The 27,997-nt window shown below is 44.7% G+C and overlaps 1 protein-coding gene across 1 annotated transcript in view; it reads right to left on the bottom strand.

Moving 5' to 3' along the window:
- The window catches only part of AZU1 (azurocidin 1), a 28,864-nt gene extending 1,581 nt beyond the window's left edge, over nucleotides 1–27,283 (bottom strand). The window contains 5 exon segments of the mRNA XM_077475644.1: nucleotides 4,243–4,476; nucleotides 4,583–4,606; nucleotides 4,608–4,725; nucleotides 20,080–20,233; nucleotides 27,184–27,283. Of these exon segments, the coding sequence (XP_077331770.1) occupies nucleotides 4,243–4,476; nucleotides 4,583–4,606; nucleotides 4,608–4,725; nucleotides 20,080–20,233; nucleotides 27,184–27,238 (585 nt within the window). The 5' untranslated portion in view covers nucleotides 27,239–27,283.
- Between the last annotated feature and the right edge of the window lie 714 nt (nucleotides 27,284–27,997).

Here is a 27,997-nt window from a genome sequence, read left to right as displayed (position 1 = left end):
ACACACACACAGGGATGGATGGATGGATGGACACACACACACACAGGGATGGACGGACACACAGGGATGGACGGACACACAGGGACGGACACACACACAGGGATGGACAGGCATGTCTCACCCTCGGCTTATACACGAGTCAATAAGTTTGCCAGTTTTTTTGGGGGTAAATTGGGGGCCTCGGCTTATATTCGGGTCGGCCTATACTCGAGTATATACGGTATACGCCTATGCATGCATTTTGAAAGTCACCCCGATGTACTAAGATAAAGCAAATCCACTTTGCACTGAAGGTGCACTTGGAAGTGCAGTCAATCTGAATCTAAGGGGTAGATATGAGATGAGTGGAAGCTCCGCTGATTTTATCATCCAATCATATACAAGCTAAAATGCTGTTTTTTATTTACCTTGCATGTTCCGCTCGGATCTACAGCAACTTTACTTCCAAGTGCACTTTCAGTGCAAAGTGGATTTTCCTTTAGTAAATAACCCCCAATATCCTGCTTTGTATCCTTAAAAAAGATTTAGGCCGCGTACACACGGGCGGACTGTTCGCCCAACCTTGTCCGCTGAACAGTGTTTGGGCGGACAGTCCGCTCGTGTGTGGGCTTTCAGCGGACAGTTTCAGCGGACAGTTGGACGGACAAAGTCTTTCGGAAATTCCGAAAAACTGTCCGCTGAAACTGTGTTTGAGCGAACAGTCCGCCCGTGTGTGGGCTTGTCCGCTGTACTTTCGAAATGAGCGGACTGTTCCCGCTCGGAAAGTCCGCCCATTTCGAGCGCGTGTACAGGTAGGCGGGGCCCGCGAAGGAGACGTCGCGGGCTCCGCCGCCTGGAATGGGCTTAAAGGGGAACCCCAACGCCGAAAAAAATCGGCGTGGGGGTTCCCCCCAAGTCCACACCAGACCCTTGTCCGAGCACGCTACCCGGCCGGCCAGGAAAGGGGGGCGAGCGAGCGCGCCCCCCCTCCTGAGCCGTACCAGGCCGTGTGCCCTCAACATGGGGGGTGCCTTGGGGAAGGGGGGGCCGCGCGGCCCCCCCACCCCAAAGCACCTTGTCCCCATGTTGATGAGGACAAGGGCCTCTTCCCGACAACCCTGGCCGTTGGTTGTCGGGGTCTGCGGGCGGGGGGCTTATCGGAATCCGGGAGCCCCCTTTAAGAAGGGGGCCCCCGGATACCGGCCCCCCACCCTATGTGAATGAGTATGGGGTACAATGTACCCCTACCCATTCACCTGTGAACTAAAGTACAATAAAAAACACAACACAGAGAAAAAATATTTTATTGCACAGCTCCGGGGGTCTTCGGGCGTCTTCTCGCCGGACTCCTCCGCTATGTGTGTGTAGCTCTTTTGCTAGCGGAGGAGTCCGGCTTTCTTCCTCCCCGCCGCCGGCCTCTTCTCCCGACTTCGGGGGTCTTGTCCCCCTCTTCGGTTCTTCTGCCGGGCCACCGCGCCTGGTCCGGTGGCCCGGTCTTCTGTCGCCGTCTTCCGTTCTTCTGTCGCCGCCTTCGGTTCTTCTGCCGGGCCACCGCGCCTTCTTGTAGCTCTTTTACAGGCGGTGGCCCGGTCTTCTGTCGCCGCTGTCGTCGCCGCCGCCGCCGCCTTCCGTTCTTGTTCTTCTTCTTGTTCTTCTTCTTCTTCTCCTGGAGATGTTGACTCGACGATCTCTCCGGCCGGAATGCCAGGGACACGCTCCGCTGCCACTTATATAGTGACAATGGGGCAGTGTCACATGGTATATGTCACATGGGTTGGTCACATGGGTTGATGTCACATGGGGACTATGACATCGTAAGGGGGCGGGGTCACCATGTGACCAACCCATGTGACATATACCATGTGACACCGCCCCATTGTCACTATATAAGTGGCAGCGGAGCGTGTCCCTGGCATTCCGGCCGGAGAGATCGTCGAGTCAACATCTCCAGGAGAAGAAGAAGAAGAACAAGAAGAAGAACAAGAACGGAAGGCGGCGGCGGCGGCGACGACAGCGGCGACAGAAGACCGGGCCACCGCCTGTAAAAGAGCTACAAGAAGGCGCGGTGGCCCGGCAGAAGAACCGAAGGCGGCGACAGAAGAACGGAAGACGGCGACAGAAGACCGGGCCACCGGACCAGGCGCGGTGGCCCGGCAGAAGAACCGAAGAGGGGGACAAGACCCCCGAAGTCGGGAGAAGAGGCCGGCGGCGGGGAGGAAGAAAGCCGGACTCCTCCGCTAGCAAAAGAGCTACACACACATAGCGGAGGAGTCCGGCGAGAAGACCCCCGAAGACCCCCGGAGCTGTGCAATAAAATATTTTTTCTCTGTGTTGTGTTTTTTATTGTACTTTAGTTCACAGGTGAATGGGTAGGGGTACATTGTACCCCATACTCATTCACATAGGGTGGGGGGCCGGTATCCGGGGGCCCCCTTCTTAAAGGGGGCTCCCGGATTCCGATAAGCCCCCCGCCCGCAGACCCCGACAACCAATGGCCAGGGTTGTCGGGAAGAGGCCCTTGTCCTCATCAACATGGGGACAAGGTGCTTTGGGGTGGGGGGGCCGCGCGGCCCCCCCTTCCCCAAGGCACCCCCCATGTTGAGGGCACGCGGCCTGGTACGGCTCAGGAGGGGGGGCGCGCTCGCTCGCCCCCCTTTCCTGGCCGGCCGGGTAGCGTGCTCGGACAAGGGTCTGGTGTGGACTTGGGGGGAACCCCCACGCCGATTTTTTTCGGCGTTGGGGTTCCCCTTTAAGCCCATTCCAGGCGGCGGAGCCCGCGACGTCTCCTTCGCGGGCCCCGCCTACCTGTACACGCGCTCGAAATGGGCGGATTTGCCTCCGCCTTACGTGGGCGAGTCCGTTCATTTCAAAAGTTGAGCGAACTGTTTGCCCAACCTTGTTCGTCAAACAGTCCGCTCGTGTGTGGGCAAGTCCGCTCATGCAAATTTTGAGCGGACTGTTTGATGAAACTGTTTGCCGAACAAGGTTGGGCGAACAGTCCGCCCGTGTGTACGCGGCCTTATGTGCATTTTTGGCTGCACTGGGGGGGTTGGCACCAGCCCATTTAATATGTTGTCAATGCATCCTAGTGTAATAGGTATGAAATTAGCCTCAGTGATTAGCTGCTAATGCTTTCTCAAAATGAGCACTAAAAAAGGACATCTGGAATGGAACGATAGGTGGAATGTAAAGCAGACATATTTGCTTTCCTCTAGTTTTCCCAAAGTGAATTATAATGCATCACTTAAATTTGAGTGATCTTTGGCCCTTAAAGTAAACCTGTGTTACTGTAAGTTTTGCATATAACTGACTACTCCTACAATAACTGATGGTCATGTGTTTTTTTTCTCATCCAGAATTGCCCATGTTGTGACAGGCTTACCATACAATCAGTGTTGGTCTGCGGACAAATTTGTCTCCTGGTTTCTGGATTCCAGGGGATTGCTATTATTATCATTAAAGTGGTTGTAAACCCCCCCCCTGAGACATTTTTACATATAGGTAAGTCTATAAAAAGGCTTACCTCTATGTACTGCAAATATCTCCTAAACATGCGCCATTTGGGAGATAATTACCTTGTAGTGCACCAATGAAGTCATCGGCACATGCGCAGATAAGAATCTGCCCCCTGTGCCATTTCTTCCCCAGTGTGTGCTCCAGCTAGTCACAGAGCCAGAGTCCGCGGCCCTGGAAGGAAGAGGGGCGAAGATGAATTCTTCCACCAGCAGGGACATTGCGGACATCGCAGGCTTCGTTTGCAGGTAAGTGCCACTTTTGCTAGTATGCTAGTATACTCTTTAAAGAATATTTAAACCCAGAATTTTATATTCCTGATGTGTGCCATGTACATGTTTGAAAAAAAAAACATCCTGCTTTCTTTGTATTGCTTGCTTTGTGTGAAAAAGCTCCCTCTAGTACCTCTGCTTTCCTATTAAAACTGACCACAATAGGCATGAGGACACAGTGTGGTCAGTCTGCACTGTGCTGAGAACTCAAATCGCTCTCCTCCTATAATCAGACTTGTCCTGACGCCCCCCCCCCCCCCCAGCCATTCACTGGGAAGGTCAGTGTATTTCTGTTTCTCCTCGCTCAGCTCTTTAAGATCCTTTGCAGCTGAGAACAAAGGTTATGTGATCAAATGTATTTATAATGTTTTTTTATATGTATACATTAATAATTTGCCTTTCATTTATATTTTAAACTGAATAGGTTGTTTTACAACGTAAGAGTTTACATATACTTTAGCTGTTCGTTTTTACTCACAAAGCATATGCCTGCCTGTCTCATGAATACTCCAGTGCAAATGTTATTTGGACGGCACAGGTCTCTGCTGGTCACTGTTACATTAAGCTCCTGCAGGAGGTCTGAAGCCCGTGACTGAGTCCCTAGCCATCCCCATCCAGACGTCACGCATTGTGTCCCAGCGGGGACTGTCTCATTTACACGGGGTAGAGTTACTACTTTCACTCTGGAGTTCAGAGATGCGGCCCTGTCAAGCTGAACAGAGAACAGAAGAATTTATCATTCTGGAGCCAGTTTGCAGAAAGAGTGATTGCCATTGCAATATTTCATCACACATTATTTTAACTGCTATTATACTCACTCTTAATATAAGGATGTCATTTCGACAAAGTTTGGGGATTGAAGCCATTTTCAAAAACTTGTGTGATCCTAAAAGTTTGTTTAGAATCCTCATTACTACGTAGAGAATGAGCCCCTAATACTATAGTCACTTGAGATGGGTTCCTAGGATTGAGAGAAGAATGATAGTATAACATAATACATATGATACATATATTGTGACATATTGTGAGTTCATGCTGGGTACTGAGCTGGCACAATGATGGTGTGGTCCATATCATAAATAGAATGAAAATGTTTAGAGCACTTTCACACTCACGGGCACCCGGGCGTCGGCAGCGCTTTACCGTCATTTTAGCAGTGCTTTTCAGCCACTAGCGGAGCGTTTTTAACCCCTGCTAGTGGGCGAAAAAGGGTTCAAAGTTCCGCAGGGCGCTTGTACACTGCTCCTAAAGCGCCTCAAAGAAGCTTCTAGCAGGACTTTTTTTGACATCATGCCACCATCAGTGCTTTACAATCAATATGTTCTCTTGCCTTGAATCTATGACCCACATATTACAGAGGTCACAGACAGCATTTTCCCCTTATTATGGGGTCCAGAGGTACCAGGCGAACTCCACTTGTCTCCACTGTCATTCAAGGCAAAGCATACAGTAAACACTACATAGTGCTCACCATTTCAAAATCAAATTTATTCAAATCTGTTCCAATAATACTCATTAACATTATTTTATGGAACCAGGAAGCAACTATCAGTTTTATTTATCAAACAGACGACAAATGAGTTATTGGTGACTGTACAAACTGCACTTTTACTTGTGTGCAGTGAAAATATGTACACAAAAAGACTGTGAGTGAGCTTTTTATTGCAATTGGTTTTAAAAAATTTGATTTTTAAACACTGAGCACTATGTAGCGTCCATGCTTTGCTTTGCTTTGAGTGGTGGTGGAGACAAGTGGAGATTGCCTGGTACTTTTGGACCCAATCACACATAATTTTAGCACATTCATATTTTTTGGGTGATAAGTTTGCCATACAAGCATATGTAGCAAGGTGCCAGGGCTCCTTCAGTCTAATGAGAATATTCTTCTGTATGTGGTGGGTTGCAAGGCATAGTGGGTGTAATGCAAGGTAGATTCATTGGGCGCCAGACACTTCTTGAATGCTAAATAGATTTTATTTCTCTTAATAGAACATTGGGGGAGAGGGTTAGGGCCAGGACACTCTTAGGTAGTTGCATTGTTAATTGGCAGACTCTGAGACTTCAACAGGAGGACAGCCATGCAGGGAAAAACATCCAGCAAGACGCCACATCTGCACGTGTGGGAATGCTGTCTCCTATGGCAACAGTCTAACAGTTTCTAACTCAAGTTTTATGATTCCTTCACTTCCACTACAATCTCTTCTCGTAGTTCTTCAGCCCACTGAGTTCCCAGTCTCTCTCACTAGACTAGATGATTCACTGCCACTGATTCACTGCTCCTCCAATCTTCACTGTAGTATCTTCCTCAAGCGTCACCCCCGCCTCTCTGCCAGGTCCCTAGCTTGGCACTCAAGATACTTCTTATGCTTCACCCCACTGGCCTGCTCAGTCCCTGGCTTGACACACAAGGCTGCTCTGCAAGCGTCACCTCCACTGGCTGGGACCCTGGCTTGATACCAACTAAAGTTTCCAGATTTTTCACCGTCCCCGGTTGGTGAGAATACTGCTCCAGTACTTGCTTCAGCTACTCACTGTGGTCCCTGGTAATATGGTGGTTGGTACCTTAGTGGCGACAGCTTCCCCTCTACCTCCGACCATAACAGATTCTCCGTCTGGCAGAACCGGCACTTCTGGTTGGACTGCAAGCAGCAATCCCAACCCTGCGCTGCTCTCTTGCTTCTGGATAGACCCACAGACAGCCTAGCTGCCAAATGTGCCCAGGATAGACCCAAACTCCAGCTTAGCAGCCTGGGCAATACAATGCATGTCCACCCAGACAGCTGACCAGGTAGCACAGAACACCAATTACCTGACTCCAGCCAAATATATAGGCTCTCCCAGCAGGCCAAGGAATTCAAGAAAATCTCTGCCCATTGACTGAGATACCCCATAACCATAATCTGACCCTGCACTGCCCTTCTTGTATCTAATGCCACCAGGTACCCAGCCACCTAGTGGCAGAAAAGTGCAGCAATGCCAGGGAATAATCAATTGATCCCTAACAATTAGCCAAAGTAGTCACTCCTGGCAGGTATATTTAGGAGCAACCCTGCCTAAACTCCAGGTTGCTTTTATATGTTTAACTTAGATCTGCAGCATCTTTGCACTAATTTCAGAAATTTAGGCTTGTGCAATGTTTTGAATGGCATAAAGTGTGAGTGTCTACTAAGGAGTTAAAGTGGTTGTAAACCCTGTCACACCACTTTTACCTACAGGTAAGTCTATAAGAAGGCTTACCTGTAGGTACTTTGAATATCTGCTAAACTTTAAAGTTTAAGAGATATTCAGATGCAGACTAGCACTGACACAGCAACACCTGAAAGAGAGAAATCAAACAGTGCAAAAGCATCCTACCCTATGAGAATATAGTGGATAATGTACACAGTGGTTTAAACTGATTCTCAGCTGAGGGCAGCATGAAAATGTAAAAACATCCTATACATGTCTACATTATTTACATCTTACTTATCATCGAGAATGCCATCCCCTTTTCCTAATCAGCATTAAACTATAAAACTTCAGTAACACTTTAATCCGTTACAGTCCTGATGTATGTGTATGAGTCCATTATTTGAAGAAATAGGCAATCATTTCCCTATCGTAGCCTATTCTAACTAGCTACATGTGCAGTGTCCATGACAGGTTACCGTCCATTAACTTTACTTCAAATAGACTACATTTCCCAGCAGTTACTTTTTTCTTCCAAAGGCAACTCCGGGCAATGGGCATGGCTGAATCTCAGGCAACAAGCAGCCAAGTCATGGTGCAAGGGACCATACTTTGGGACACAGGTCCCCTTGCAAAGACATCTCCAGTCTGTCTACATGACAGCTGAAGACAATGACATTCTCTTCATCATTTGCAAACACAGTCTTCTGGAAGTCACAGATCACTCTTCTGGGTGTAATACGCCAACAACTTAGTATACATCACAACACAATCTATAAGAAGGTTAGGTTCAATAAGTTTTTATTAATCTTTTTATCAGACTATAGGCAATTAAAGATGGTAAAGTCAATAAAAAAAACATAAGGTAGGAACAGGGCCAGGTGTCCGACAATGGACTGGCTGGTCCAACAATGTTAAACACAGTATAAACTTTACAGGTAAGGATAGGATAAGGCATACTGTTACAGTCATGTAGCACATTGGGGTTCCCATCTATATTCACAGTAGAAAGCATATAATATATACAATACGGGTATCCTACTCCCTGGACTGGGCGCCCCTATGGGAACCTGCTGCGTCCAGTACCAGTGGAGGGCGGGTATTAACGCTAAGTCTGCTACGGCAAGCCTGACCGATAGGACAAGGTCCATATGGAACCCTTGATGTGCAGTGGTTACTAATTAGTGAACCAGGATGCCTGTAAGCACGTAGAAAGGCCAAGAGAGGCCTGATAGGATGGGAAAGAAGAAAAGAGGTGGGGGAAAGTAGTGGGGTGGAAGGCAGACAGGGGGGAAAGGAGGGACAGGAAGGGAAAGGGGCAGGGCAAAGACCTAAGGTCTTCCAGAGAGATTAGATCAATAGCTCAGGTGGATGTGAATGCTAAGAGTCTATGTTTTAATTTGTCTGAAGTAGAGTAATGCCTCCATATACTCCAGGTAAAGGAGAATTTAGCCTGTTTATCAAGTACCTTTGCTTGCATGTCTTCCATGAGCATCAGGTTGTTAATTTCACCCACCCATTCTAATAAGGATGGGGAGGTAGTAGTTTTCCAATGTCTAGGGATAAGCTGTCGCCCTGCACATAGGAAAAATTTTAGTAAGTTGTTTTTCTATGATTTAATAGAGCCCGGGAGAAGAGACAGAAGGGCAATGGCGGGGAGGGCGGAAGCAGTTTTTCATAGATATTTGTATAGATCTGAAAGATTTGTGTCCAAAACGGTAGGAGTACAGCACACTCCCACCAAACATGAATGTACGTACCTTTTGTGGAGTTGCATCTCCAACAGATGTCAGAAGTAGGGGGGTAAATTTTTTTGAGATTGGTTGGAACTCAGTACCACCTTGACACCAGCTTGTAGTTTTTCTCTTGTGCTTAACCAGAGATCGTTGATTTGTGGGTAAAGAAAAAGACTTTACTCCACTCATCATCTGTTATGTCTCTCCCAAGTTCCTCCGACCAGATTTTAGCGTACTTAGGTAGTGATCCATGTGAGTGGGTCAGGATCAGTTTGTAAAGTAGGGAAAGGGTGTGACGAGGTGTCTCTGGGAGCATGCATAATTGTTCATATCCCAACAGGGGTCTATGAACTTGATTAGAGTCATGGAGTGTTTAGCAAAAGGACGTCAGGTGTAGTTGAGTTAGCCAGTTAATTTTAGAGGGAGCGTTGGTTTGATTTGTTACAAAAGTACCTAGTGTGCTGTTAACAAATTGTTGAGCCATAGGCCAGGAGGACCTGTCATAGTCATCCAAGGTCTGGATGGAAATGCCTTCTGGGAAGGCTGGGTTTTCAAACAGAGGAGTGAGGGAGCTCGGTTCAGAGGATAGTGAGTAGGTCTTTCGTTTGTGGTACAAAATCGTCAAAGAGTCTTTAGTAAGGGGGGATAGGCCCGTTAGAGATTTACGTGTTCGGTCGTATCCCCAAAGGAGCGCAGGAAGATCGGTAGAGGATAGGTCTTGTTCCACAAAGATGGAGGCTTTGACTAGGGGGCGGGGGAACCACTCCAAGATATGGGAGAGCACCGTAGATATATGATAGAGCTCAAAGTCCGGTAAGCCGGTACCCCCTTTTGCAATGGGAGAACATAGGAGTTTGTGTTTCAGTCTGGGATGGTTCCCCTGCCAAACAAATCGAATGGCCATTGAACGTAGGGTGCGGAAGAATGCTGCCGGGAGAGCTATGGGAAGAGCTTAAAAGAGATATAAGAGTTTGGGGAGTATGTCCATCTTCAGGGTTTGTATGCGACCAAACTAGGATAGTGGAAGGTCCATTCGGCTTTCCGTGAGGCATCTAAGTTTTGTAAGAAGAGGGCTGAAGTTCAGGGAATATATGTCTGGATATGTCTTGGGATGGCTGTTCCTAGATAAGAGATAGAGTGTACTTGCCACTGAAAACAAAAATTATTCTTGAGGGAGGTGAGGGCATTATGTGTCAATGTTAAGTTTAGTGCCTCCGTTTTTAAAATGTTCAGTTTGTAATTACTGTGATGTCCAAATTTGTCTATCTCCGCCAGTATGGAGGGTATGCTGATGTGAGTTACATAGAGGAGGAGATCATCCGCGTATAAGGAGAGTTTATAATGTGCGGAAGGGGTGTGGATGCCGTGTATGTTAGGGTTAGCTCTAATAGCCTCCACCAAGTGTTCAATCACTAGTGCAAATAAGAGAGGAGAAAGGGGGCAACCTTGTCTAATGCCGTTTGCAATCGTTGAATGTATCTGAGTGGGAGCCGTTTACCAGGATCTTGGCTGTGGGCTTGGAGTATAGGAACATGATGCGGGAGATCATAATAGGTCCTAGGCCTATTTGGGACAGGGTGGAATGAAGAAAAGGCCAGCTGACCCTGTCGAAGGCCTTCTCTGCATCGCAGGAGAGAGGGCAGGTCGGTAGTTGGTGGAGCTGAACGTAATGGATGAGGTGAACAGTTTTGGTGGTGTTGTCCCTGGCTTCGCGGCCGGGGACAAAGCCAACCTGGTCCGTGTGGATTATGTCTGGGAGCAGAGGTGATATGCGGGTAGTAAGAATTTTTGCGCATAGTTTCAAATCAATATTTAAGAGAGAAATAGGTCTATAATTAGGGCATAGAGACGGGTCTTTGCCTGGTTTTGGAATGACAACTATTTGGGCTTGGAGGAGGGCAGAAGAAGGGGTAAGATTCGCGTCAATGGCGTTGAAAGCTTTAACTAAAAAGGGGATAACTTGGGGTGCAAAGGTCTTGTAGAAGCGTGCAGAGAACCCATCTGCGCTGGGGCTCTTTCCATTTTTAAGGTGCTTTATGGCCGCCTGAGAGTCTGCATTGGTGAAGGCAGATTCTAAATCTGCTTTATCAGTGACTGGAATAGTGGGGAGTGCAGTGTCCTGGACATATGTGGATAGGTCTTGCAGGTGAGATGGGGAAGAGGGAGACAGGGGGGTAAGATTATATAAGTTGGAGTAATATTGGTGGAATTCCTCCGTTATGGCCATGTTATTCATCACTTTGCCTTTTGTCGGGGAGTTAATAAATGGGATGGGCTTCCTGGCTTGTTTGGGTTGAAGTGTATGCGCTAGGTGTCTACCGCATTTGTTGGCACGTGAATAATGGGCAAAGCACCCTTTATCCCTCGCTACTGCCTCACGGTGGGAAAAGATTTCCAATAGGTCTCTCCTGGCGTTAGTAAGTTCTAGCAACGTTGTGGCGACCGGAGATTTCTTGTGCGAAGCCTCTAAAGTGGCTATAGTATTGAGGAGACGTGTGATATCATCAGTACGTGCGCGCTTGATACGGGAACCATGTTGGATAAGTTTACCCCAAACTACGCATTTAAGCGCTTCACACTGCATAAGCGGGTTGGTGGTATCGTGGGCGTTATCGGAAGCAAAGTGTTTAATAGTCTGTACCATATCCTGTGTGCAAACTAAGTCAGATAGCAAGTTGTCGTTAAGCCTCCAGGAAGATCTTTTGTTTCGTGGGGGTAGTCTTCCCAGGCCCATATGAATGGGGGCATGATCAGACCATAGGGTAAGGCCTGTGGAGGGGGAGTAGTCCAGTAGGGATTGAGAGACAAAAAAGTAATCAAGTCGGCTGTAAGAGGAATGGGCCGGGGAGAAATAAGTATAGTCTTTAACGGTAGGGTGTAACAGTCTCCATACGTCTACTAGGGATATGTCAGATAAGAGCGCATTTTGGTCAGAGAGACTGGGGAGAGCGATGGCTTACCAGTCGAGGCATCAAGGCGTGGTATCAAGGTGGCGTTGAGGTCCCCTCCCAGAATCACGTTGGTCGTGCCAAACCGTTTGAGGCGTGAGATCACTTTAGTGAGGAAATGCTGCTGCTCCTGGTTGAGAGAGTAAATGTTAACCACAGTATAAATCATGTTAAAATGCGACAATTTGATAAAGACATATCTGCCCAGGGGATCAATGTAGGTATCAAGGACATCTGGGGAGAAAGAGGCGTGAAATGCAATAGAGACGCCATTGGATTTTGCTAAGGGATTGGTGCTGTGGTACCAAGTAGGGTAGTATTTATGTGGTAATTGTGGGATAGCATCTGATCTAAAGTCTATAAGAAGGTTAAATGTTACTTGCCACCTTCCCACAAAGCCAGACGAAATCCTCGTGGAGCTGAAGCTGGTTGCTATGGGCAACTTCTGCCAGGACAATGCCTTAGCCCCACATTGGGCGCCAAATGTAGCAAGGTCTCCGGCCTTGTCCAGTCTAATGAGGACCTCCAAGGCCAAAGATAGCTGACATCCTTCAATATGTAGTGGGTTGTAAGGCATAGTGGGGGCAAAGATGGTGAAAGTCATTGTGCGCCAGACACTTCTTGGATGTAAAAGAGGTTTTATTTCTTTTGACAGTCGTTTTTGTATTTTTGGGGGAAAGAGGGTTAGGGCTAGGACACCCTTAAGTAGTTATGCATTCAAATGGCAGACTCTGAGACTTTAATAGGAAGACAGACGTGCAGGGAAAGGCCACAGCAAGGCGCCACTTCTACACATGCAGGGATGCTGTCTCCTATGACAACAGTCCTTTAACAGTTCCTAACTCAAACCTAAGAGTTCTTTCAGCTCCACTACAACAGCCTCTTGTAGTTCTTCAACACTGAGCTCCTGGTCTCTCACTAGAACCTCTGATTCACTGACTCTGAATCCCTTGAGCTCCCCCCAAGGTTGGAGGTGCTATCCCCCTCAAGCGTCACTCACACTTCTCTGCTGGGTCCCTAGCTTGTCACTCCAGATACTTCTCAAGCTTCACCCCTGCTAACTGGCGAGGTCCCTGGCTTTACTCACAAGGCTGCCCTGCAAGCGTCTCCTCCGTGGGTTTGGTCCCTGACTTGATCACTGCCTGAAGTTTCCCGATTCTCTACCATGCCCATTCGGTCCAAATATGGTTTCGGTACTTCCTTCAGTTACTCACTGTGGTCCCTGGTAAAGGCGTTTGGTCCCTTTGTGGCAACAGCTTCCCTTCTACCTCCAAACACTGACAGGTTCTCCGGCCAACAGAACCATCACTTTCGGTTGGACTGGGGTAAGGGGATTATGAGATGCACAGCAAATTGTTTAACAGTCAGTTGGCAGATTGTATATCAGTCAAACTATGTACACAACACTTCTCCAATCTCCTCCTGCGCAACTCTTGCTTGCAGACTATTGCTCTCTCTCTCTCCTGCACAACTCTTGATCTCCCAGGAGCAGCTAGCACATATTTAGGTCTGACATTGGCTCAGCCAGGCCTAAGTAACTTGCCCTTTGCAGGCAGGGACCACGGGCCCCTATGGTGTAGCAGAAAGTCATTTGTGCTATCTGTCCTATAGGTGGACTACTGCTTCCAATTAATCCTCTTCAGGCCCTGCCAGCCCTCCTGGCTGCAGCTGCCTGACTTCACTGTCCATGACATTGCAATCCTCCCTACTGGCTCCACACTCAGCTCTGACTGTTTCCTCTCTGTCCTCTCTGGGATGCCTCTCCAGTCCTCCTGACTGCATATGTCACTCACCAGCCCTCCTGGCTGCAACCGGTGGTCCCCTCCTGAAGACTTGCCCGCCAGTAATAGCTCCTGCTGTCCTCTCCTGCTTTTCCTGTGCCTCCTGTACAGAGCCTCCACGATTTCCTGGAGGGCTCTGTCCTGCACCTGAGCCCAGGCCCAAGGTCACCCTCCAGACTGGGAAGCTCCCTCCAAGTCCCTGACAACCTAGTACTTCATTCTCATTTCTTCCACCTGACAACTCCTCCCCAGCTAGGCCTGCCTAAATTTGCCTATACTCACAAAAAAACTTAATCTAGCACCTACCTATGTAAAGGGTGCTACTTTTTACCTATGTAAAATTTGAAAAATGTCTCCTGGGCCCAGGAGCAAGGGCATCTCATAAGATAAATTGGATGGGGGAAGGGAAACAACTTGGATGGAGAACTGTACAAATAAATTACATACAAAAAAATGTGTAGAAATCTGTGGTAAGTATTTAGAGCTGTACAGATAACATGATGCATACCTAGCTATAGGTCCCTGCAGCTAACAGTAACACCTAAATATACATCTGAGCCAGAGCATCCCTCCCATTAGAAAGATACTCTGCCCACAGGAAATCTGGACTCCAGCTGGAGGGGATGGACAGCCGTCCTGTCCCAGAAGTTCCTAAAAGAAGACAAAAATAATATAACATCCTACTTTTACATCTACTTAGACAATGTACAATTTCTGTCGGGGGGGAAGTTAGCATCCTGCGGATAGAAATAGTTAAATGTGTTGTTTTAACACATTTTCTTTCTGTTGTTCTGTCAGGAGGTGGTTATAGCCTGCTGACAGAAGCAACTGGGGAAAAAAAAACACAACAGCATCAAAAAGGGAATAGTTCTCTCTTGGAGTTCCTAATGGGAGGGGTCTCTCCCTGGACTAGCAGGGTCCTTAGACCTCACCCTCCAGTGTCCTTGCAACAAGGGAAATTGTCCATCAGTTGGGCACATCCAGGGTGGCTAGCCAGTCTAATTCTGAAGAAAAATCAGGAAAGAAAAAAACACATTCTGCTACCTCCCAGAAGTTCATGTGGATCATCTTTATGCACACTGTGGCTCCCCACAGTCTCATCAGGCATAAAAATGAGGATCAGGCAATCTCTTTCTGCCCCTCCTTCTTCCTGAATAGAGAGAATGGCTCTTTGTAGGAAGCCCTGCCTTTGCAATGAGCACCCAGTCCTTGTATATAGCTCTCCCTAGCCACCATTCACACTGAATGTTTTTAAAACGGGCCTGGGTCTCTATCTCTGGCACCCACAAGGGCTTGGTGATGTGCAAAAAGTCCCAAATCATGTCATCCTCCCACTTTCCCTGGGAGTTTTCTACAATGTACATGATCTGGGAAGGGACATATGGGTAATCCAGACCCCAGCTGGGCTGACTCTGGGTATTTAAGAAGGCCTACCCCCTGCCAATCCAGGCAGCTCCACCTTTTCTCTCCTTCTCTCTTTCTAGTACCTTTCAGAAAGCTCTAGAAAGAAGGAGGTCTTAGTGATGCTGCCTGTGAATCATCAGCTTCTAACTCTAAGCCATTCCCAGCCCACACAAACCAAAACAAACAGACCTAGCTTCCAGCTAGGCCTGCCTAAATTTGCCCATACTCACAAAACCTACCTATTTAAAGGATGCTAAATATATGTGTTTTATACTTGTACGTTTCTATGGGTGGTGCCTTAGAAATCTGTATATTTTTACTTTTCTTGTGACAAGTACAAGCTTCTTAGGTGCCCTAAGACACTAGCTACAATTTCAAATAGGGTAGCCCCCTTGTCACATAGCTGCCTGGCACCACAGCTAGCAGGAAGACAGCTCCTTTGCATCGCCTCTTTCCAGCTCCAAGCACTTGTCCGAGGCAAGTTCTGGCAAGAGGAACACAGAGAAAGTTGACTTGCTTCAGGAGAGCGTTGAGAGTCGGAGACAGTTGCTACAATGCAAAGTACTACATGTACTTTGTTCCATCAGAATATTGGAAGGCGGGACACAGTACTACATGTACTTTGTTCCATCAGGAACTAAATAATGTAAAAAAAGATTATGATAATTGTTCTCTGATTAACAGAGAGGTGAACATGCAATTTTGAGTTGGGTCCTGAGTGATTGTTAACTATTTTTAAATTGAGGGGTAGTCTAGGGAGAAGAATTTAAGATAATATAGTTTTTTTTCAAAAGGCTTGTAGCTTCTTATGAGAAGATGTTATGTACAGGATATAGTATATATGATGAAGCAGAATGAACAGTTTGGAGATGTCATGGCAGTAGATGGAGAAGAGCATAAGGCAACATGGGAGAGGACTTTCACCCAACTATCTCTGCTCCACTATCCTAGAAACAATTTTTGTACATATCTGTATGTGGGCGGGGCTTACAAAGTGTATCCAGAAAGCTCAAGGAGTCAACATCACATGTTTTCTGAAATACAGCAGGTTGCGCAATGGCACATGGAATTTCTACCAACTTATTTCACTTGTTCAGAGTTATATCAATAAGATAACATTTAGAAAACAAAATATTTAGGAAAGAAATGTGGGTTTTGCATATACTTTAACGTTGGCCCTACATGGAGAAAATGTAGGTCCAGTCCTGTTAATCCAGACAACATTCTCTCAGTGGGTGGCCTTATGGGTTACTTCCTGCTCAACATCCTTAAATTGAAAAAATGGAAGGTGCTGGGCAGAAAATTGTTGACTAAACAGTGGTGGCATCCAATCAGATGCAGTTGATGTTAAGGTATTTTGACAGCTGGTGTGGTCAACTGTAAAAATATAATATCTGCAGTGAGAGATTTTTCCAGCTGTAGAGGGTGTAGATGGATCTTTGTTCTGTTTGGCCTGCAAGTCAGCCTTTATGGCCAAGTTTAGTCTTGCAACAGCCTTGGTAAATAGTAAAGGTGGCAAACTAACTAGTGGACACTAGACAGTAGGCAGTAGTCAAGGAAATACATTTTGAGTATATGAACTAGAACTTTGACAGTCTATTGAGCGAGGAAGGACTATATTTTGGAGGTGCTGTAAAAGGTACATTGGCAAAAAAGTATTAAGGATCAGTTTGGAATGTGAAAAAGAGATGAAGATTAGGTTAGCTATACCCGGGTTAAGTGTATGGATTCTTTAAACCGACCTAAACAAATGATTTAAAGGCAGTTCAAAATAAAATACCACAGTGGGAATGTATGCCTGGATATTGTCTATATACAGATGGTATGAACTTCTATGAAAAGAGACTTGTTTTTATAAAGAGTGTCAGAGTGGAGAAGAAGTGCTATCAAAAGTCAACCGATTTTAATAGGTTGTAGGAATAGATGATGATAGGTCAGACTTTTTAGTTTGCAATATCTTTGGGGCAAAATCGGTATCTTGGGCGAGAGTAGTCTGATACAGTAGGGAGTTAAATGTGCCAAGAAGTTGACATATTAAAGACTTTATGAAGGTAAACATGTGGAAGAGTAATTATGCTTAACTATGCTGAGTTCAGTGTTATTTTTTTAACAGTAGTCAAGAAACTTTGCCCTTAAGCCCCATACACACAATCAGAAATTTTGCCAGCAAAAGTCGGATGTGAGCTTTTGGTCAGAAATTCCGACCATGTGTGTGCTCCATCGGACTTTTGCTGCCAGCCAGCAAAAGATTGAGAGCAGGTTCTCTATTTTTTGGTCAAAAAAAGTTCCGATCGGAAATTCCGATTGTCTATACAAATTCCAGCGTGCAAAATTCCTACGCATGCTTGGAAACAATTTCATGCATGCTCGGAAGCATTGAACTTCATTTTCTCGGCTTGTCATAGTGTTGTACGTCACCGTGTTCTTGAGGGTCGAAAGTTCAGAGAACTTCTGTGTGACTGTGTGTATGCGAGCCAAGCTTGAGTGGAATTACGTTGGAAAAACCGCTTGTGTGTACGGGGCATTAGAACACCTTTCCTTCAACTATAATGGGGTAATTGTGGGTAGTTTAAGAGGAAAATATGTGTAAACCAGGAAGCAAAACTATTCAGGAAGGAGAAAATCATGGCAAGGTATGAGGATGGGCTAGGGAAAAAGAATGGAGACGTTTCATGGATTATGACGGAAGTAAGGAGGCCAAGTAAAGTCATAGTAAGTGTAGTGAATAAAGATTAAACATGCTTCACCTATGATCCTAAGGTGTGGATAAATACATAAATAAAAAGCCAATTAAATAGTGTTTTAGCACATCTGGTGTCAGGGAAGGAGCAGTCAGATTTCAGTGAAGGTAAGTGTTAACTTGGAGACCAGTAAAGATCATAGATTAAGGTTAGGCATTCCACAATGCATAATGAGCACCAGAGATGCAAAGGTGAAGGGATAAAAAAAGGCCATTCCTCTAAGTAGAAAGGGTTGTAAAATGGACAATGGTGTAAAAAACACATCATTGTGTGAGATGAAAAACACCCAAAATCATTTCCAAAAAACAGCAACCAATTTATTCATGGTGTAGCCAAGTCCCAGGGCCCCTGAAGCCCAATGGTGACCTCCAGAGTTAGGGACAGCTGACATTGTTCTGTGTAGAGTGGGTTACAATGTATGGTGAGTGTAATGCAAGGTAGATTATTGACGCCAGACAATTCTTGAATGCAAAGAGATTTATTGTCTCTTAAAAAAACTGTGGGGTAGAGGGTTAGGGCCAGGACACCCTTTAGTAGATGCAATGGTAATTGGCAGACTCTGAGATTTCTATAGGCAGACAGTCAGGCAGGGAAAGGCATCCAGCTAGACACCACGTCTGCATGAGTAGGACAGCTGTCTCCTATGGAAACAATCTTGTAACAGTTTCTAACACGGTTGCAATGAACTCCTCCACTTCTTCTACAACCTCCTATTGTGGAACTTCACACAGCTGCCCCCCCATTCTTTCACTAGACTAACAGATCCACTAGCTACTGGATCTCCTGAGCTCTTCCAATCATCTCACTCAGTATCACTAACTTCCTCAAGCGTCGTCCCTGCATCCCTGCTGGGTCCCTAGCTTGGCACTCACAGATACTCCTCAAGCGTCACCCCGTTTGCCTGCTTGGACCCTGGCTTGGCACACAATAACGCTCTGCAAGCATCACCTCCAATGACTGGGTCCCTGGCTTGGCACCTGATGAAGTTTTCCCAATTCTTCACCATCCTCGGCTGGTGAGAATACTGCTCAGGTACTTGCTTCAGCTACTCTCAGTGGTTTCCGGTAGCAATGTGGATGGTCCCTTAGGGGAGACAGCTTGCCCCTCGCTTGCCAGTTCTCTGGCCGGCAGAACCGTTGCTTCTGGTTGGACTGCAAGCCGCAGTCCCAACCCTATGCTGCTCTCTTGCTTCTGGATAGGCCCTCAGACAACCAGACGTCCCCGGGATAGGCCCAAGGCTTATGGCCTAGCAACCCAGGGGAATTACAACACACGTCCACCTAGACAGCCGTGTAGGTGACTTAGAAACCCGATCACCTGACTCCACCCAAATGAATAGGCTCTCCCAGCAGGCAAAGGGACCCAGGAAAACCCCTGCCCATTGGCTGAGACACCCCATTCATTCATAATCTGTCCTTGCAATGCCCTTGTCTTATCTAATGCCACCAGATACCTGCCCATCTGATTTGTTTATCATATTTTAGAATTATATGTGAATTTATTTACTCCAAGCATAAATGCAAAGTCCTGATCCTATTTTCTTTTCTTCAGCATTTTCAATATAGGTTATTCTTACTTTCAACATCCCTGTAAAGAGGATTTGCACTGTGCAGCCTTTCTGTCAGACTACAGCCTCTAGATCAAAATCTTCAGAAATCATTGAATTTTTACTAGTACATATACACTGTGGTCTCCTTGCAGTCAAATTAATAGTCTGTCCATAGCCAGACAGGTTTTATGTTAAAGTAAATGAAGACCTAGGTGTGTATGTGCATGTACAGTGCATTATGGCTAACGGCTGTGTGCCACTGGTAAGGCAGCATGATTACATAGTTACATCATTAATTCTGTTTGAAAAAAGACACAAGTCCATCCAGTTCAACCAATAAAAGAAAAGAAAATTTTACAATCCTATATACACAATCCCATACCCACAGTTGATCCAGAGGAAGGTCAAAAACACAGCAAAGCATGATCTAATTTACTTCAGCGGGGGAAAAAATTCCTTCCTGATCCCCCATGAGACAATCAGACATTACCTGAACTTTACGTACAAATATAATTATCACGTTATATTATATATATTTAAGAAAGAATCCAGGCCTTTTTTTTAAAGCAATCTACTGAGCTGGAGAGGAACCAGCTCTGGAGGGAGTCTATTCCACATTTTCACAGCTCTTACTGTGAAGAAGCCTTTTCATATTTGGAGATTAATTCTCCTTTCCTCCAGATGAAAAGAGTGCCCCCCTTGTTCTCTGTGATGACCTTAGACTTAGACTCAACACCAAGTTCACTTTATGGACCACTTGTGTTGATAATATCCCCCTTAATCACCTCTTCTCAAGAGAGAATAAATTCAGTTCCTCAAATCTTTCCAAATGGCTCCCCAGGCTCCTCCATGCCTCTTATCAGTTTAGTTGCTCTTCTCTACACTTTCTCCAGTTCCCCGATATACTTTTTGTGAACTGCTGAAGATTAAGAAGTGAAGAAACATAACATGATTAAAATAAAAGGTTTACATTTAACTAGATACTTACATGTCTGATAGGCAATGGGCAGCAGTCATAAGAAATCGAGGGGCAATAAGAGATCCACCACAGAAATGCTGCCGCCTGAACTGTAGGGAGGCAATGTAAGGATGTGAGTTGGGTCTGGCTTCCCTTCCCCCAACAATTTCAGTATTGAAGGTTCCTAGGGAGAGATATCACAAATGTAATGAAATTGTGTGCTTTATTTATGATTCCTAAACTTCAAATATTAATATAAAGACAATTTTGCAGGTATGGTATTACTAGGCAGACTGTAACATGGCAAATGTCTAACAATTGACCATACTAGAGTACTTATTTTACTGATTACAAATGTTGCTAAAGTTCCAACATATCTACAAAATATATATAATACACAAAAAGATGGCATGGCTTTTTTTTATTACTGAGCATTACTTACTCATTTTAACATATGTGTGCTACATGCACATTATAATATCACATTATATTAATAATTTTACATTTGTAATTAATGGGTAATTTAACAAATGCAAGTGGATTTGACTCCATTAAATATCAATAGCTGGTGTTGACAGTAGGTTTCATTTAGGTTTCTGTTTAGGGGGGCAGAAAAAGTTGCCGTTCCAGGTAAAGATAAAATCATACTTCCTGAAATAATATAGAGCTTTCATCATTAACCACTTGCCTACTGGGCACTTAAACACCCCTCCTGCCCAGACCAATTTTCAGCTTTCGGTGGTCTCACACTTTAAATGACAATTACTCAGTCATGCATCACTGTACCCAAATACATTTTTTGCCACAAATAGAGCTTTCTTTTGGTGGTATTTGATCACCTCTGGGGGGTTTTTTTTTTTGGAACTAATACGTGGCACTGATGACACGTGACACTGATGACAGATGGCACTGATAGCTGGCATTGATGACACATGACACTGATAACAGATGGCACGTGACACTGACAGCTGGCACTGATGACAGATGCACTGATACGTGGCACTGATGACTGATGGCACTAATATGTGGCACTGATGTGGCACTGATGACACATGACACTAATATGGCACTATGTGGCACTGATGACACGTGGCACTGATGACAGATGGCACTATGTGGCACTGATAACACGTGGCACTGATGACAGATGGCACTTATACGTGGCACTGGGGCAGGTGGCACTGATGACAGATAGGCACTGTATTTTTATTTATTTTTATTTATTTTATTTGTTTTTTACACTGACCGCTGCAGAGATGCAGCTTTCATCTCTCCCTCCACACACGCTGTCTGTGTGAGGAGGGAAAGCCGGTGATGAGAGATGATCTCATATGTTTACATATGAGATCATCTCTCATTAGGCACGCCGATCACGCTGTAAACGACCGTTGTGATTGGCCGTTTACAGCGATCTGTGACTGGCTGTGTCCGGGGGACACTGACAGGTGGCACTGATGACAGATGGCACTGATACGTGGCACTGATGACTGATGGCAGTAATATGTGGCACTGATGACACGTGACACTGATATGGCATTGATGACAGGTGGCACTATGTGGCACTGATGACACGTGGCACTGATGTGGCACTGATGACAGATGGCACTATGTGGCACTAATGACACTTGGCACTGATGACAGATGGCACTTATACGTGGCACTGGGGACAGGTGGCACTGATGACAGATGGCACTGGGGACAGGTGGCAGTGGGGGCAGATGGCACTGACAGGTGGCAGTGGGGGCAGATGGCAGTGGGGGCAGTGGGGGCAGGTGGCAGTGGGGACAGATGGGCACTGTATTTTTTTTTACACTTACAATGCAGAGATGCAGCGGTTCATCTCTCCCTCCTCACACGCTGTCTGTGTGAGGAGGGAAAGTCGGCGATGAGAGATGATCTCATATGTTTACATATGAGATCATCTCTCATTAGGCACGCCGATCACGCTGTAAACGGCCGCTGTGATTGGCCGTTTACAGCGATCTGTGACTGGCTGTGTCCGGGGGACACTGACAGGTGGCACTGATGACAGATGGCATTGATACGTGGCACTGATAACTGATGGCACTAATATGTGGCACTGATGACACGTGACACTGATATGGCACTGATGACAGATGGCACTATGTGGCACTGATGACACGTGGCACTGATGTGGCACTGATGACAGATGGCACTATGTGGCACTGATGACATGTGGCACTGATGTGTCACTGATGACAGGTAGCACTGATGACAGATGGCACTTATACATGGCACTGGGGACAGGTGGCACTGGGGACAGGTGGCACTGATGACAGATGGCACTGATGACAGGTAGCAGTGGGGGCAGATGACACTGACAGGTGGCAGTGGGGGCAGATGGGCACTGTATTTATTTATTTCTTTTTACACTGACCGCTGCAGAGATGCAGCGGTTCATCTCTTCCTCCTGACACGCTGTCTGTGTGAGGAGGGAAAGCCGGCGATGAGAGATGATCTCATATGTTTACATATGAGATCATCTCTCATTAGGGACGCCGATCACGGCCAGCACAGAACTTCGCCGATGCGCCCGCAGCGGCGCGCAGAGGGGAAGTTAAAGGGAGGACGTCCAGGGACGCCCTCCTGGCAGTTAGCGTCCACGCTGCAGCCGTCTTTTGGCTATAGCGTGGGCGCGAAGTAGTTAAACAGTTAATTTCATGTAGCAAAATATCAACAGAATAAAAAATAAATCCATGTAAAATAGATAATGTGAATTACATATTGACACAAATGTCACATAGTTACATAGTTAGTAAGGTTGAATAAAGACACCAGTCCATCCAGTCCATCCTGAGTGAGTGTCTACAATTGTCCCTATCCCTGTACATTGCACACTCACATCAGTCCCTACCCTCAAGGAGCCCACAGTCCAAGGTCCCCATTCATATATTAAGGACAATTTTGGACAGAAGCCAATTAACCTACCAGCATTTCTTTGGAGTGGAATGTCACATACTATGTTACATAGCAATGCATTTGCTTTCACTTTATATGCAAAATTGAATTCTACTTTGGGCCAAGTAAAACTGTGTATGTACAATGTTCCATTGTTAGGGTAAATTACAAAAAATAAAATATATCCCACCTCTTGAAGAGTATTTTAGTTCAAATACAATCAGTTGCGCTAAACTTCTAAAATATATATGCATTTTATAATTTCATAACAGCTTTTTTTATATATATAAATAAAGTAAAATAAGGTTTACTTTACTAATTAATGTTATGGCCAGCACAGTGGCTAGCAGCACTAAAGTTGAATCAACAGCCATGACACTACCTACCTGTATTCTCCCTATGCCTGCTTGGGTTTCCTCCCACACTCCAAAGACATGCTTATAGGTTTATTGAATCTTCTCTAAATTGGCCCTAGTATATGTTTGAAAGGGCGGGGACTGATGTGAACATGCAAAGAACTGCGTAAATTAACAGCGCTATTTAAGTACCTGTAATAAGTTAATAAAAGAGATCTCATAAATAATCACATCCAGTTGTACTCACACCCTTCTCTTGCATTGTACCAACATTTGGTTTGACCTACCACTTCCAATAAATGCTAGAATTTTGCAATATGTATGCGAGGGTTAATGCAAATCTTTGGGTTTAATCACACTTGTGCACTTTTGATATATATTTTTTTTGTTTACAAACGTTTTATTTGACAGTTAGAATGTTAGTTAGAGTTTCAAAATGGATAGAGTAAAAATAACAGTACAAATTGGGATTTAAACGAGAAGCGAATGGTACAATTCTTAGATAAGGTAGATAAAGTGATACATTTAAGAGATTTGCGAGTCTATGGATGGTTCCTAGAGAGGATGCCCAAAATACCAGCGTTAACCCGCAAAAGGCAAAATTAGGGGGGAATAATAATAAGTAATTAGGGCAAGGACCAGTATTTCCACTTGTTGTTAAAGATATGCATGCTATCATGTAGGGTGTAGTAGATCCTTTCTGAGATCTTGAGCATCTCCATACGATTCAAAACTTGCAACCAAGGAAGAGAACTAGTTCTCCAATTGAGTGCTATCATCCATTGTATCGAGCTAATTAATGAATGAAGCAGTTTAGTACAGGGTATTGGAGTGTTTGGAACATTGGCATACAATATGCATATTTGTAGTGTGAGGGAGATTTTGTGTTTGGAGGATAGTTCCAATCTGGTAGTAGCTGCTTGCCAGATGGGTTTGAGATGGCAGCAACTCCCAAAAATGTGTGCAAATGTGCCTGGTTCTGTGCATCCTCTAAAACAGTTAGGCCGCGTACACATGCGGGGACTGTTCGCCCAACTTTGTCCGCTGAACAGTGTTTCGGCAAACAGTCCGCTCGTGTGTGGGCTTTCAGCGGACAGTTTCAGCGAACAGTCCGCTGAACAAGGTTTTTCGGAAATTCCGAAAAACTGTCCGCTGAAACCTTGTTTCAGCGAACAGTCCCCTCGTGTGTAGGCTTGTTCGTCAAACTAAGTTCCGCGCATGCTCAGAAAGGATTTACACGCCGAAAGTTATAATGCAGTGTATAGGACGTCGTATTTTTCGTCCCGTCGTACGTGCCGTTCACGTCATCGCGCACGGTTTCAGCAAACTGTTCGTCCGTCGTGTGTGGCCATGTCCGTCCATGCTAATTTTGAGCGGACTGTTTGCCAAAACTGTTTGACGGACAAAGTTGGGCGAACAGTCCCCGCGTGTGTACGCGGCCTTAGGGGATGCTTCGGGGTAAAAGGAGTGAATTTTGGTAGGGGTCATATACCATCTTGAGATTAGCTTGAGAGGGGTTTCTCTAAAGGCAATCGCACTATTGCTTTTTTGGAGATTACCAATCATATCGTTCCATAGTTCAGGGGTAAATGTACAGTTAAGTTCCTCTTCCCAGTGTAGCATTGGGGCAGATTTTTCCGGGATAGAGATGGAGTTTAAAAGGCTATAGAGTTGTGAGATGAGACCTCTGTCTCGTGAGGAGTGTATGCAGATATGTTCAAAGAGTGTCTCCGAAGAGAGGGTTTGTAGGGTGTAGTGAAGGGAAAAGAATTGTTTTATTTGATTATAATGTATAAGTTCAGAATGGGGTAGGTTGTATTTTAGTTGAAGTGTGTTAAATGTCAGAAAAGTTGATTTATAGATAAAAGAACCCAATGTGGTGAGTTTATTATTGGACCATAATACAAATTGATTATGAACATCATTTGATTGTGAAAATCTTATGTCCCCTAAATATGAGGCTAGTGGGGGAGTGGCAGAGGCAAGGTTAAATGGAACTTTGATCTTTGCCCAAATTTGAAACAGTTGAACGACAATCATGTTGGCTTTGTTTAAATTGCGAAAATTGCATTGATCGGACCATAAAATGCCTTGTATGTATAGAGGAAAGATTGAAGATGATTCAAATATTTTCCATGGGATATTATAGGTAGGGGCATGCCATTGGGAAATTTGTGAGAGCTTGGCAGCGAGGAAGTAGTGCCAAATGTTTGGAAGGCCTAGACCGCCAAGGCATTGTGGTCTGTGCATAAGGGAGTTGCTACATCTAGGTTTTTTGTTTGCCCATATAAATTTGTTTAATTCTCTTTGGAGGGATTGAATTCTAGTTTTGGGAACGTTTATGGGGAGGGCTATGAAATAATATAAAAGTTTGGGGACTATGGACATCTTAATGGCACAGATTCTGCCTAGGAAGGAGATATGGTAGGTGGACCATTTATTGAGTAGGCAGCTAATGTGGGAAAATAATGGGGGGTAGTTCTCCTTGTAAAGGGATTTGAATGAGGGAGAGATATGGATACCGAGGTACCTGAAGGAACTTGTGGTCCACGAGAATGGGAAGTTTTGTTGTAGAAGATGTAAAATGTTTTGGGGGATGTTAATGGGTAGGGCTGAACATTTGCTGATATTGATACTTAAACCCGAGAGTTTTTGGAAGTTCTTTAGTTCAGAGAGAAGGTTAGGTATAGAAATGAGAGGGTCAGATAGAAATAATAAGGCATCGTCGGTGTATAAACTTATCTTAAATTCATGGGGGCCTTTGGTGTACCCTTTAATGTTGATGTTATTTCTTAATGCTTGGGCAAGGGGTTCCATAGCTAAGGCGAATAAAAGGGGGGATAAAGGGCAGCCCTGTCTAGTGCCCCTACTAAGTGGGAAAAATTTGGAGTTCATGCCAGGTATTTTGATCCTAGTATATGGGGAATGGTAGAGAGCGTTAAAGCCGTGTAGGAATTTGTCAGGGATTCCAAATTTGGGGAGGAGATAATTAAGGTAGGGCCAGTTGACGCTGTCAAATGCCTTATGAATGTCTAGGCTAAGGAGACAAACTGGTTTAGAGTGGAGGTTGGCATCTTGTATCTTTTGATATATTTTAAATGTTAAGATGTTTTTTTTTGTCTTTTTGATGACTAAATATTTAATCATACTGCTTTCTTAAAAATGACAGTTTGACAATAAGGTATGCCAAAAGTTACTTACAACACCACCATGTGAGCAGAAACTGAAAAGAACTTTGGAAAATATGAGCTTAGCAACATCAAAGCAACACACCTTAGCTTTATAATATGGACCATTCAAAACACTTCCAGATTATATTAACTAATATCCAGAAATGAAATATTACAAACCTAGCACTGGAAACACAAAGCAACTCTTAAATGGAAAAAAAATGACTCAAAACTGTATACCCTTTATATGAATATAATGGTTTAAGAAAATCAGGCGTTTGTAAATTGTTCCATACAATTTCAGATAATAACACTGTATTGCCTTGGTTGGCTTTGATTCTGAGTATTTATATACCCCAGTTAACCAAATGTTTCTTTTAATGGAATTAGAAATGTGTTATACAAAAAAATATTCCTTCAAAAATATTTCTTATGCAATATATAACCTCTACATACTATTGTTTAGTGAACATAAGGACCAGCTAACTGCTTTAACTTCTTTAGTATAACCAACACACCAATGTCTATGGATAGATTTATAAACAAACGGTACCTTTAAACAAAGGTTTGGGTTAAAGCTAGAAATCATTAGCACGCCATGTTTCTGGCAGAAACATAAATTATAAATACACAATATTGCCAACCGTACAAAATGGATGATGCATCTGCATTAAGAATGTACTACTCACCCCCATTCACCTGGCATATCCACAAAGCTGCCACTAATGCAAGCAGATGATCCATGTTACTCGAAGCTATGTGACCATGCCTTTAGAGCCTGGAAATTTATAGCATTCTGGTAATGTTTAGTAACAGTATATTACATAATTAACTGTTGTTTTTACCCACAATGAGCAAGATGCAACTTGTAGAGGTCCAGGAACTGGAAATAGAGTGTGTGGAAAATACTTGAACACAAAAGAGAAGTATAAAAGAAAACACGTTACTAAAGATCAATACTGATTCAGTTATGTAAGTAAGAAAATCATCCAAGGATGTAGCTACCCTCTACATGTCTCCTCTTCTATTTCACTGACAGCCATGTGCTAGAACACAGGGTACAGGCTTTTTAAAACAGATGAGACATATATTTTATGACATATAAAGTGGAACTTCACTCTGCCAATCAGCATTGACTAATCCTTATGCTGGTAGCATTAGTATATCTTATTTACTTTACTGTTTTAAACTTTTCTTTTATATTTCTTCAGTTTCTTTCTGGTTTCTTGCCTAGGCAATACATTTGGGCGATCTTTCTTGGTCTACCTGACCTTGGCTTGGTTTAAAAAGAGACCCTAATCTTCCACTTCTTAATAAGTGGTTAAACAGTACTGATGGGCATATTGGCTTTGGATATCTCTTTATAACCTTTTCCATCTTTGTAAAGTTTCATTACCTTGTAATGCAGGTCTTTTGACTGTTCTTTTCTACCTCCTTATGGCTGTGTCTAGCCTGTTTAGTGCATCCATGTGAGAGCTAACAAACTCATTGACTATTTATACA

The sequence above is a fragment of the Lithobates pipiens genome, unplaced genomic scaffold (genome assembly GCF_037356315.1).
Source record: "Lithobates pipiens isolate NorthernLeopardFrog02 unplaced genomic scaffold, aLitPip1_a1.2 Scaffold_13, whole genome shotgun sequence".
In the NCBI taxonomy this organism is placed as follows: Eukaryota; Metazoa; Chordata; class Amphibia; order Anura; family Ranidae; genus Lithobates; species Lithobates pipiens.
The sequence above is the reverse complement of the archived record's forward strand: the minus strand, read 5'-3'. Positions and strand labels throughout refer to the sequence as shown.